Source organism: Nerophis ophidion, linkage group LG26 (genome assembly GCF_033978795.1).
Source record: "Nerophis ophidion isolate RoL-2023_Sa linkage group LG26, RoL_Noph_v1.0, whole genome shotgun sequence".
Classification (NCBI taxonomy): domain Eukaryota; kingdom Metazoa; phylum Chordata; class Actinopteri; order Syngnathiformes; family Syngnathidae; genus Nerophis; species Nerophis ophidion.
Window position 1 is genome coordinate 18,843,641 of NC_084636.1, and position 12,503 is coordinate 18,856,143.

The 12,503-nt window shown below is 39.3% G+C and overlaps 1 protein-coding gene across 1 annotated transcript in view; it reads left to right on the plus strand.

Annotated features, from left to right (window-relative positions):
* Nucleotides 1-12,503, plus strand: part of si:dkey-21p1.3 (collagen alpha-1(I) chain) — a 99,361-nt gene that overhangs the window by 18,934 nt on the left and 67,924 nt on the right. The window contains exons 5-7 of the mRNA XM_061887784.1: nt 1,771-1,809; nt 1,905-1,958; nt 7,940-7,993. Coding sequence (XP_061743768.1) covers nt 1,771-1,809; nt 1,905-1,958; nt 7,940-7,993 — 147 coding nt within the window. The remainder of the gene's footprint in view (nt 1-1,770; nt 1,810-1,904; nt 1,959-7,939; nt 7,994-12,503) is intronic.

The window sequence follows — 12,503 nt, forward strand, 5'->3', positions numbered from 1 at the left end:
TATGTTGACAAACCGTATTTCCTTGAATAGCCGCTGGGCAAGTAATATGCGCCTGCCTTGATTTACTGCCAGGTAAACCTCGCTCCCCAAATTCATAAGCGCATGCTTACTTTTACCGCTGGGTCAAATTCGTGACGTCACGAGTGACACTTTCCTTGCCATCATTTTCAAAATGGCGGAATACATTTTTTTTTTTGCTTTTACTATGTGTAAACCAGGGGTCTTGTTCCACAGCCATACAGATCACACTAATGGTTGTGATATAAAACAATTTTAACACTCTTACTAATATGCGCCACACTCTGTGAACCCACACCAAACACATTTCTGGAGAACATTGGCTCTGTAACACATTATAAACGCAACATAAGAATTACCCAGAATTCCAATGCATCCATGACTCTTGGCTATATTATACACCCGCTAGCACCATACCCCCCCACCCCCCACCCCCACCCCCACCCGCCCTCCGTGCGTCGGTTTGAGGTGGGCGGGGTTGGGGCGTGTGTATAATATAGCCAAGAGTCATGGATGCATTGGAATGTTACAGAGCCAATATTCTCCAGAAATGTGTTTGGTCTGGGTTCACAGAGTGTGGCACATATTAGTAAGAGTGTTAAAGTTGTTTATATCACAAGCATCAGTGTGAACCGTATGGCTGTTGACCAAGTATGCATTGCAATCTCGTATGAGAAGCATTGAAATGCATGCGTCCTACTGGCACGCAGATAGCATGGTGCAAAGGTGGGCGCAATGACATGTTGTAGAACAGTGGACCCCAACCACCGGGCTGCGGCCGCTGAAGAATTTTAATTATATTTTCTTTATCACACTCAATTTTTGTACAGCATGCCATTGGTAAGCGCAGGGGTGAGAAGAGGTTTTACAATTATTAGCGCCTGCTTACTATTACCGCATGCCTTGAATAAGTGCAGGAGTGAGAAAAGGTTTAGAATTAATTAGCGCCCCGTTGGCTATTTAGGGAAATACGGTATGTAAGAATCTTCTCTCTCTCATTTAGACTTAGACTAAGACGAACTATATTGATCCCCTAGGGAAATTGTTCTACACAGGCGCTCGGTTACAAAAGATGGAAAGGATAATGCACACAAGAGCACCAAAAGAGGGCAAAAACAAAAGGAAGAAAGTAGACTAAAAATGTACCATGGTAGCAATATATGATATAACATATATATAATATTTACATATTATATATACAGTATGTAATACATTCAAATATATTATATTATTATATAATATATACAATATATAACAAATCCCAATTATCATGTCCAATATTATAGTATATGGAACAGCTGCAGCAGCAAAGAAAATAAAAATTGCATGTGATTAAACTAATCACTTCCTTCTCGTCACAATGACCACAGCCATTTGTGCGTAAAACTGTGCCAGTTTTTAAAAAATGCTAAATATCCACGAACAAAAACACCGTCCATTAAGAGTTTCAGCTTTTATTAACCACATTTTGAGCACGATATGCACAATTTGCATCTTGTCCTCCCAGTATTTTGCACATTCTAAGAATATGCATAGAGAATGCATGAAGGCAATCACACTAAATGGATTGTGCTTTGCACTTGCTATTTTGCTAATTTAACTGACGCAATCCTTGCTGCACCCAGTTAATAGATTAACTTTGTGTGCGCTTTCCGGTTTGCACGTTTTACTGTAATACACACAAACCTTTAGTGTGAATGTGACCCGAGCTGGCAGACTAATAAAACACTTATTGCTCTTTTTTTCTTACAGAAGAAGAAATTCTACATCAAGTTAATTTCTTCCTGGCCGGTAGTAAATTTATTTGAAAAAAAAACTTGAACTTTGTTGAAAGTTTACCCACTTGTGTTTACCTGCATATCTTTTGTTTATTTGATTAATATCAGAAGGTAAAGGGGCCTCCAGGATCTCGTGGACCTCCTGGAAACGCAGGACCATCTGTAAGTAGAAATTGTCTAAGAGTATATTAAATATTAATCTGTTTACATTGATGAATAATTATTTGTGTATTGTACTAAATCAACAACAAAGTAACACATCTAATCTATCAAATACTCTATTAAAACAGTATGACAAAGGCCACTTTCTGCCTTGAAATGATATGCCCCAGAACACAGAGGTCTAGACCTCGGGTGTCCAAACTAAGGCCAGCTGGCCAAGTACAGCCCACCGATGTCGTCAGTGCGGCCCAAGAGACATCACAAGTTTAACAAGAAGAACAGCCTGCGGGTAACCTGACTATCGCCAGACCTTTGTAGTTTGCTGAGCTAAACACAAGGCATTGCAAACTCCTTCCATATGGCAAAAAATTATTAACCAATCAGTATCGCCGGTTGGGATTTCATAAAAGTGACGTAGCGCAGAAAGGACTGTTTGATTCAAACAACAATGGTGGCACGGAGCGAGGAGTCGTGTGCTGACATTAATTTTGCTATTTCAACTGTTTTGCGACATCGATTTAATATTAATTATTTAAAAGACGAACTGTGAACGTTTTTGAAGGCATTTATTGGTGGCAAAGATGTTTTGGCTCTTCTTCCGACCGGGTTTGGATTTCCCATCGCCCTTCTCATCATCGTCACGGGTTGATTTCGATGTGAGTGGTTGAAGTAGAACGTCATTCAAGATAACAAGCAAGTGGTTTATCCAATCACATACAATGACTTTTTTGCAAGGCCCCGCCTTCTGAAATACATCTCCTATTAAAAACTCCCAAATCCTTGTGTGGAGCTCAGCGAACGACAAGGATCTGGCGAGAGTCAGTTTAGCCTGCGGAGTGAAGCCAGACAAAATTTACTATACTGCAACTTGCAATCATATGTTATTGAGATGAGTTTGCTGATCATTTGCGTACAAGTTTAAGATTGGTAATTAGCAGAGCATCAATATATATAACCCAATCTAAACAACATTCCCCACTCATGGTGTTAATGAAATAAAACCGACAAATAAAGTCAAAACACGGTCCCACATAATTAACCTCCTGCTCATTGAATTTTGTGGACATTATAAAACACGTTGATGTTATTTCAAATTAAACCTTTATGAATCCATTTTAGTGCATGATGGGTAATATGCAAAACACTCTCTCCACACTTCCCCATGTTTGGTGCATTTATGCTTTTAGTTGCTTGATATTTCTGATTGGTCAGGGAAGTAAACAAGGTAGAGTCGAGGTTTCACACAGTCTTAATATTCAACAATTTATCGTTATACTTCATATTGCATTGTTGCCAGGGTCTGATGTGTGTTGGGTTGAGGGAGTGTTAAAGTTGAAGTAGTTGAAGTTATGTGTTGTTGTTCAGTCTGTTATAACTTGTTCTCATCAATGCAAGCTGAAATGCTATAGTTGTACAAAATATTGTTGTTATGTCACAATCAAAATTGCGGTGTGGCAAAAAAAAAGTGTCATAATGTGTCTAATTCTGTACATGTGTGCGTTCATCCATATAACAGCGTATTGCCGATTACCCACGAAAATATGGCTTTACCACAGTGTGTACTGTAATTGTACATGTTTGTCGAACATCCCTCTTCAATTTGGTATGAAATTAATATACAAACCTAGAGCATTGCCATCGCAGAACATTTGGTAACATTTAAAGAACGTAACATGTAACTTTTGGGAAGCAAAAAGATGTTTGCGGTATACACCAATATGCAACCGAAAAGCTACCCAAATGCACCCTTCAGGTAACATTATTTCCCAACAGGTTAACAGAATCACAACGTTTTGGGAACCAAAATTATTAGCTGGGTTAGGTGTAAAAACATCTGTTTAAACGTGATCACTCTGAGACAGCACACATAATTGTAATAAATGATGTTTAAAAAACTACTGAAGTTAGTGAAGTGATTTCGATATGAAATTTATTTACGTGCATATTCAATTACATTACACATATTTATAAATATACAAGTACACATACTTCAGAGCTGTTTAAATATAAATATTGCATATACATTGTGTGTGTGTGTGTGTGTGTGTGTGTGTGTGTGCGTGTGTGTGTGTGTGCGTGTGTGTGTGTGTATACACACACACACACATATATACATATATACTATATATAATATAAATATTCATATTAAATGTATATAAATATATACACATACATATATATATACACATCAATTTTCTACCACTATGTGTGTGTGTGTATATATATATATATATATATATATATCTATCTATCTATCTATCTATCTATCTATCTATCTATCTATCTATCTATCTATCTATCTATCTATCTATCTATCTATCTATCTATCTATATATATACATATATATATATATATATATATATGTGTGTGTATGTATATGTCTGTGTGTGTGTGTGTGTATATATAAATATATATACATGTATATGTAGGTGTGGGAAAAATCACAGGACTACTTCATCTCTACAGAACTGTTTCATGAGGGGTTCCCTCAATCATCAGGAGATTTTAATGGAAGCATTCACATACAATGGTTTATATAGGGCACAGAGTGGGTGGGTACAGGCAGGCGTAGGGTTTGGTGATTGGCTCATGAGTTACCTAGGAGGTGTTTCCGTCTGTGGCGGCATGTTGAAATGATTTCACTGCGCTTGTTGACGGATGATAGATCTGGATGATATATAATAAACAGTTTCTCTTTTAAGCATAGGTTGCATCTTTTATTACCACTGTTGTAAGGTGTGCTGGATGCAAGGATTTGCCATGTTATTGAATATTCAACATTATTGTCTTTGAGGTTCGAAATGTGCTTGCTGAGTTCTGTAGAATTCCGCAAAGTCTGGTTTCTAAAGGAGGCCTTGTCATTATTCCATTGGGTTTTAAACGCTCCTTCGGTTAATCCTACGTACGTGTGTTAATGTCCTTGCGTGTTACCTTTGCTTGGTAAACGACTGATGTTTGTAAGCACCCTCCGTTGAGAGGGCAATCAGGTTTCTTGCGACAGTTACATTCCTTATTGGTTTCAGAGTCGTTTAGTCTGGGGGTAGGCAGTCCTTTTGCAATTGCTTTGTTGTGGTTTGAAATGATTTGTTGTATGTTATTCATACAGATGTAGCCCAATTTAATGTTGTTCTTGTTGAATATTTTTCTTAGGGTGTTGCCTTTGGGGAAGTGTTTGCTGATCAGAGTGAGGAACTTGTGGCAGATATTGTTTGAGACGTTTTTGCTGAATGGTGGATTGTACCAGATGATGTTGTTTCGTTTTCTGCTCTTTTTTGGTTGGTTTCCTGGCGTGGGTTCATAGGTGAGGGTGAAGTTGTATCCGCTTTCATCAAGTGCTTTCTGGTACGGAGGGGTTGCTTGGTCGAATTCGGCTTTGCTAGATGACAGCATCGATAGCCTTTTATCAATTCCGGTAGGTATTCTTTTCGTGGTGGTGGGTGGGTGGTTGCTGTCATGGTGCACGTATTGGAGTGTTGTGTTGGGTTTCGTGAATGGTTGGTAGCTGTTATTTCTCAGGTTGAAAGTGACGTCGAGGAAGTTGACGGTTTGCTTGTTGGCTTCAATCGTGATCCGTAGGCCGTTCTCTTTGAAGATTTGGCATATGCGCTTCTTGGTATTCTCGCTGCTCCTTGGCGAGGCACGGCACACTGCCAGTCCGTCATCACGGTAAATACCAAGGTTCAGGTTGAGGCTAGCAAGCTGGGAGAGGAGGAAACTCCCAACGAGTTCACACGTTTCTGCTCCATCAAAACTCCCCATAGTAACGTCAAATGTTGAATAGTCTTTTTTTGCCATGGTGTACCGTTGCGGATGAGTATGGAGTTCTTTGCGTGGATGATGATGTTTCTTTCGTTGCCTGTGATTGAGTCGTAGTCCGAGGCGAAGTCTAGTTCTTGGGTCAGTAGGTCTTGCGTGATGGAAGGGTAAAATTCTTCGATCTCGAAGGAGATAAAGTTGTGTTGTTGTTTGTCTTGGATGTTGTTAAACCATTTGATTACTGCTGCTGTATTTCTCCATTGGTTGAGTGGTGTTTTGTCCTTGATTTTTGTGTTGATTCTGTCCAGGATTATTTTGCTGATTTTTCCTATTTCAGATTTAGTTGGGTTTATTAGTCGGCATGTTGGGTTATTTGCGAAGTTGGGTTTGTGGTCCTTCAGTGTGATGAAGGCTTCCTTGTTGGCTGTGGCGTCCACCCTGTCCTCAATATTCAGTTCGGTTGCGATCCGCTTGTTTTCCAGGTGGATGTTCTGTAAAGTGTAGGGTTGTGCTTTTTTGTATGAATTGGTAATGCTTTTCTCCAGTAAAGTGTTATGTTCTGGTATGTCCATTCTGTAGAAGTTTGTGGTTTTATCGGCGGCTATGATGAGGTTGCTTACTTTCTTGATGCGCTCCGTGTCATTTTTCAGCTTGGTGAGAAATGGGTTGCGGGCTGGCTTGAATTTGACTGATTGTATTATCTTGAGCATGTCGTTCTCAAAGTCCTTTAATTCCTTGACTGTGGGTGGGTTCTTGGTAGATTTGAATCCGTAACTTTCCTTTTGCGTTCCTTTTGTTTCAGGGTGGAGGAAAAAGTGTGCTTTCCACCGCATCCTTCTTAGGAAGTGTTCCGCATATATATATATATATATATATATATATATATATATATGTATATATATATATATATATATATATATGTATGTGTGGGAAAAATCACAAGACTACTTCATCTCTACAGAACTGTTTCATGAAGGGTTCCCTCAATCATCAGGAGATTTCAGAGATATATATGTATATATACATACACTTTATACACGCATATTTATATATGTATCATTAATTTATATGATGTATTAATACATAGTTACTTTACATGAAGTCGGCTTTTAGCCCTCGGCCAGAAATTTTTAGCCCAATGCTGCCCTCGAGTCAATAAATTTGGACACCCTTGGTCTAGACCCAAAAGGCTTCCTTTGCAAGGCACTTGGAAGAAATGTTTTCAAAGATATGTGACAGCCAGTATTGGAATAATGTTTCCCAATGAATCAGCTGCAGCTCCACAGTGTGGGTAGCACTTATGTTGCCCTAGCCCAGTTGGGGTAGCTGGGTGTATAATGTAGCCCGGAAGAGTCAGGGATAAATGGGATTCTGGGTATTTGTTCTGTCGTGTTTATGTTGTGTTATACTGCGGATGTTCTCCTGAAATGTGTTTGTCATTCTTGTTTGGTGTGGGTTCACAGTGTGGCGCATATTAGTAAGAGGGCTAAAGTTGTTTAAACGGCCACCCTCAGTGTGTCCTGTATTGCTGTTGAATAAGGATGCCTTGCAGTCTCTTACGTATGTGTGCAATAGCCTTGTCAAACAATTCTTTAGGCTGGCAAGCTATTTGTACAAGCTGTAGAGGGCGCTAGCGGTAGTGTTGTCATTGTACGCCCTTATTATTGTTCATTGGGTGAACACCAGCGTATATTCGAGAGAATAATTACTCTGAAATTCGGGAGTCTCCCGGTAAAATTGGGAGGCTTGGCAGGTGTGACGCTGTCAAGCGGCATTCATATAAAACTTGCGGGCTGCACTAACATTACATTTTCATATTAAGGTGCGGGCCACATGTCTGAGACCCCTGGTTTATACATAGCACAAAGCATAAAAAAAACTCTGTATGCAGTTATATTTAATTATAAATTTCAAATGAGTTATGTGGCTCCCATTGTTTTCTTTACTTTGTGAAACGGGTCAAAATGGCTATTTGAGTGGTAAAGGTTGCCGACCCCTGCCCTAGCCCATAACACTACCACCACAATGCTTCACTGCCGACAAGACACAAATATCTTGCTACTCATCTGCGTTGTCATTCAAACAACATTAATATGCTTAGCTGTTTTCAGTGAATAGTATATCTACAATCTATTTTGCATACTGACTACTGTGTATCCAATAATAAAAAACATTTAAGTGTTGATTAATGTGATTAATCATGTTGTACATTTTTCTCCTAAAGGGGGTGCCCGGGATTATTGGAAAGCAGGGTCGCAAAGGAGATCAAGGAAAAATGGTAGGCCTCTTCTGCATTACCTTACCATTGCATGTTGCTTTTGAGATCTGAAATCAAGGCTATTCAACTAAGTTAAAGTTAAGTTAAAGTACCAATGATTGTCACACACACCCACCAGGTGTGGTGAAATTTGTCCTCTGCATTTGACCCATCCCCTTGATCACCCCCTTGGAAGTCAGGGAAGCAGTGGGCAGCAGTGGTGCCGCGCTCGGGAATCATTTATGGTGATTTAACCCCCAATTCCAACTCTTGATGCTGAGTGCCAAGCAGGGAGGTAATGGGTCCCATTTTTTTATAGTCTTTGGGATGACTCGGCCGGAGTTTGAACGCCCAACCTACCAATCTCAGGGCGGACACTCTAACCACTAGGCCACTGAATAGGTTAACTAAATTGTTCTGGGGGTCACAGTTTCATAACGCTTAAGACCAGGAGCTGGACTCCTCCCTTCACTATGGTGAGAACCAACACCCAGTATGTAGTCAAAATTGAAGCTATTTATTTTATCCAAGTTACAAATTTCAGTTGTGTAAAACGCAAGGGATGCTGCCCTTTAGATGGTTAAAATGCCAATTCAAGGATCTTCCACTGTTCAAAGTTCCTCTAAACAATAGAAGCGCGCTCGTGTTTTTAGAAATTTACTGCAAAAAAAAGTATCTGTGACTGCTGGGCCGAATTTGACACTGGGTCGCCAGTTGAATAGCCTAAGTCCACTAGCAAGTAGTTACTTTGTACATTTGTACACATCACTACCTGATACCTTAAGAGTTCTTGCTAGAAATACAGTTAATAGTAATAATTGGTGCCCTATACCTAGCGCTCTCATTTGATGTGTCCAGGTTTGTGCCCCAGCCAGGAAAACAGGTACTGGGCCAAGTGGGTTACACTTACGCTTGTAGTTTTTGACTAAATCACATTGTTAAACGGTGTTTACTGAAAGATCTTTCTCAGAAATTGAATAAAATAGTCTCAGACTTGTCCTAGTTTTGCGTTAGATTATCTCATTTCTCAAATGAAGTCTAGAGTTATAAGGTCTCAATCAAAACTTAGCTAAACCCTGTCAAGACACAGATTCAATTTAAGAGTTAAGGCAATCTTCAGCCATTTAAAATTAATAAGAAAACACTCCACACGCTAAATTCCTTATTAAGCCAAGTTAAAGACGCCGGCAGGCAACGCGGGCCAAAGATTGGACACCACTGATTTAGAGTATTCTCTTTGGTTGCATTTTTTATAAATATATTTCAACAAACAATAAGGCCAGTTTTTGCATTAGGTGCATAAATAAAGCCAGACTTAAAATAATCTAGTTAAAATTTTCCCACACTCAACTAAAATTTCTGGGATGTCACTTAACGTCATATTTACTAGTTATAGTTTAAGACTATCAGACTAAAGTACAAAACCCAAAAGTTGGCACATTGTGTAAATCTTAAATATAGACAAAATACAAGGATTTGCTATTTCTTTTCAACTTACCGTATTTTTAGGACTATTTGTCGCAGTTTTTTTCATAGTTTGGCCCGGGTTGCAACTTATACTCAGAAACGACTTATGTGTGAAATTATTAACACATTACCGTAAAATATCAAATAATATTATTTAGCTCATTCACGTAAGAGACTAGACGTATAATATTTCATGGGATTTAGCAATTAGGAGTGACAGATTGTTTGGTAAACCTATAGCATGTTCTATATGTTATAGTTATTTGAATGACTCTTACCATAATATGTTACGTTAACATACCAGGCACCTTCTCAGTTAGTTATTTATGCGTTATATAACGTACACTTATTCAGCCTGTTGTTCACTATTTTTTATTTATTTTAAATTGCCTTTCAAATGTTTATCCTTGGTGTTGGGTTTTATCAAATAAATTTCCCCCAAAAATTTGACTTATACTCCAGTGCGACTTATATATGTTTTTTCCCTTCTTTTTTATGCATTTTCAGCAGGTCCGACTTATACTCCGAAAAATACGGTATATTGAATTGAATAGACTGCAAAGACTATTATTAACATTTTGATTGATTGATTGATTGATTGATCGATTGAAGTGTGACATTTTAAAGAATTGAATCCATGTAATGCTTTAAAAAGGCAAATGGATGGCACAAAAAGCCAAAAGGCTTGTTTCCATTGTGGTCCATTAAATATTCATCACTGATACATTGATACATTCAATATTAAGATATACAATCTGTAACATGTATATAAAAAATTATGTTAAAAAATTGATAAATTATGTACATATACACAGTATACATGTCAGGTGATTTGAAAAACCATATATACAAAAAATGTGTGTGTAGGGGGGGGGGTATATACACTATGTACATGACACCATGCACACACATGTTGACTCCAAGAGTGTGCAAAACAGAATGAGAAAATATATATATACACTATTTTTTCAAGATAATTTTTATTGTCAATTCGTTAACATGCACAAGACACATAAGAACTGAAAATTACATTTTCGGCACAGTCCAACTAAGAGCAGACATACGTTACAGGCAGACAAGACGGGACCGCCATTTTTACAGAGCTCCTAAAAAAGCCCGAAGGGGAATTAAGCGGTGGTGAAGATGTTGGGTGGGGGTGGGTGGTGTGTTTGTATATATGCCCATAGTCTTTGGGTGAAGTGAAGTAGTGTTCATAAGCCCAGGGTCGTTCTGCATGCAATGCAAGCAAAGTTCCACTTCCGGGTGTCGTTTAGGAGGGAGAGAGGTCAAAAGTGTCCATCTTTGAGATTCCTCAGGGGATGATTACAGAACAGCCTGTTCTTGTCCTCAAGTCTATTCGGGGGAGTCAAGTCGTAGATAAGGATTTTAGTTTTTTCTCGAGCAGGCATTACAATGGCTTGCCTGTTCTATTCGTCCATGCTGGTTGCTCTCATATCCAATCTTTCCTTTTCAAGCTTCTCCATGATGTGATCCATCTTGCGATTCAGTACAGAAATCGCCCCAGACTGTGATCCCACAGCCCGACCCAATCCGTCCATTGCGACAAACAGCCTTTGGGCTCCTTGAGTAGCTACCATTGTCTTATGAATTTTACGATACACCAGAGCAATGCCCAGCCCAATCAGCAGGTGCCCGCGATCATGGTTCCAAATAGGTAGATGTCTTCCACGTCCTCGATGTAAAGGACTGAGAGGCACATGATTCTCCATTTGTCCCAGGAATCTCTCATGTACCCCGCCGCAATGGTTCCATCAGGACAGCCCGGCTCCCCAGAACCTCTTTTTCTCGTCAAAAAGATTTTGTCAATAGAGTCGAGAGTCCAGCTAATCAATTCAATGTCTGATGTTTAGATTTGGAGGACAGCGCAAAGAAAGAAGCTTCAAAAAAGTTTAGACAAGACAAAAGAGAGCAAGCATGGAAACGACGGGAGGAGAAAAAAATGTGTGACCGCCCTCACCAGAGGCAAGACAGAAAAACAAAACAACAAAAAAACACTATAACCACAAATAAACCTGTTTAATGCTTTGTAAAGTTGCTGGGGATCAATTTTGGTTCAGATCAGGTAGAGGTTGAGCTGAGGCATGATTTTATGGCAGTTTTAAAATTTAGTCGGGAAGTTTTGAATTTTAAAGTCTGTTAGTAGTGCATTTCACTGTGTGGTGGCAAAATAGTAGAATGCATTTTTTCCCATGAGAGTTTTGAATCTGGGGGGACGAGGTCTGAGGACCTCCCTCTCGTGTCGTACCTGTGAGTATCACTTACTCTAGTAAAATAGTTGGACAGGTACTCGGAGACAGTTTCTCTGAGTATTTTGAATACCAGGCACACATTGCAATGTGGTGTACTCTTTCCTCAACTCTAAGACATTCCAAATTGGTAAAGTGGACTTGAGTTAGGTGAGTCCTGTATGGGAGTTTGAGCAGGAGTCTTACCAGCTTGTTTTGGGAAGTTTGCAGTTTTGTTTTCAATGGCTTGGGTACTGGTGAACCATGAGGAGCAGGCATAGTCAAAATGACACTGTATGAGGGCACTGGCAAGGGTCTTAAGTGTATCCCTGTTGATAAACGCAGAAATCCCACCCAATAATCTAGTTTAGTTATTGGTCTTGGTGTTTGCTTTTAATTCAATTTTTTCACCTGAAAGAATGTTGTCCAATATACAACCAGGGTAAATTACCTTGTCTTTGCTGGTGATTATGGTATTACTGCTTTAATCGTAAAGCCTAGGGATTTACCTAGGTTTTGCTTGGACCCAAATAGGATAGACTTTACCCAGGTGTAGTGACAATTTATTGGAAAGCCAGAGACAAGAGATTAGTTAGTTTTGTGCTGAGTGCAATTTCAACATTCAATTTGTCCCTGTCCGAGGCTAGGATCGCAGAATCGTCCGCTAACAGGAACAAATAGATGTTACATGCTAATTTAATGTCCTCAATGTAAATCAAGAATAACAATTGTCCCTCTATGCTCCCCTGTGGGACACCACAGCTCACTTTGAGGGGAGAGGACAGTGATCCGTTCACCACAAACACCTGTTCTCTATC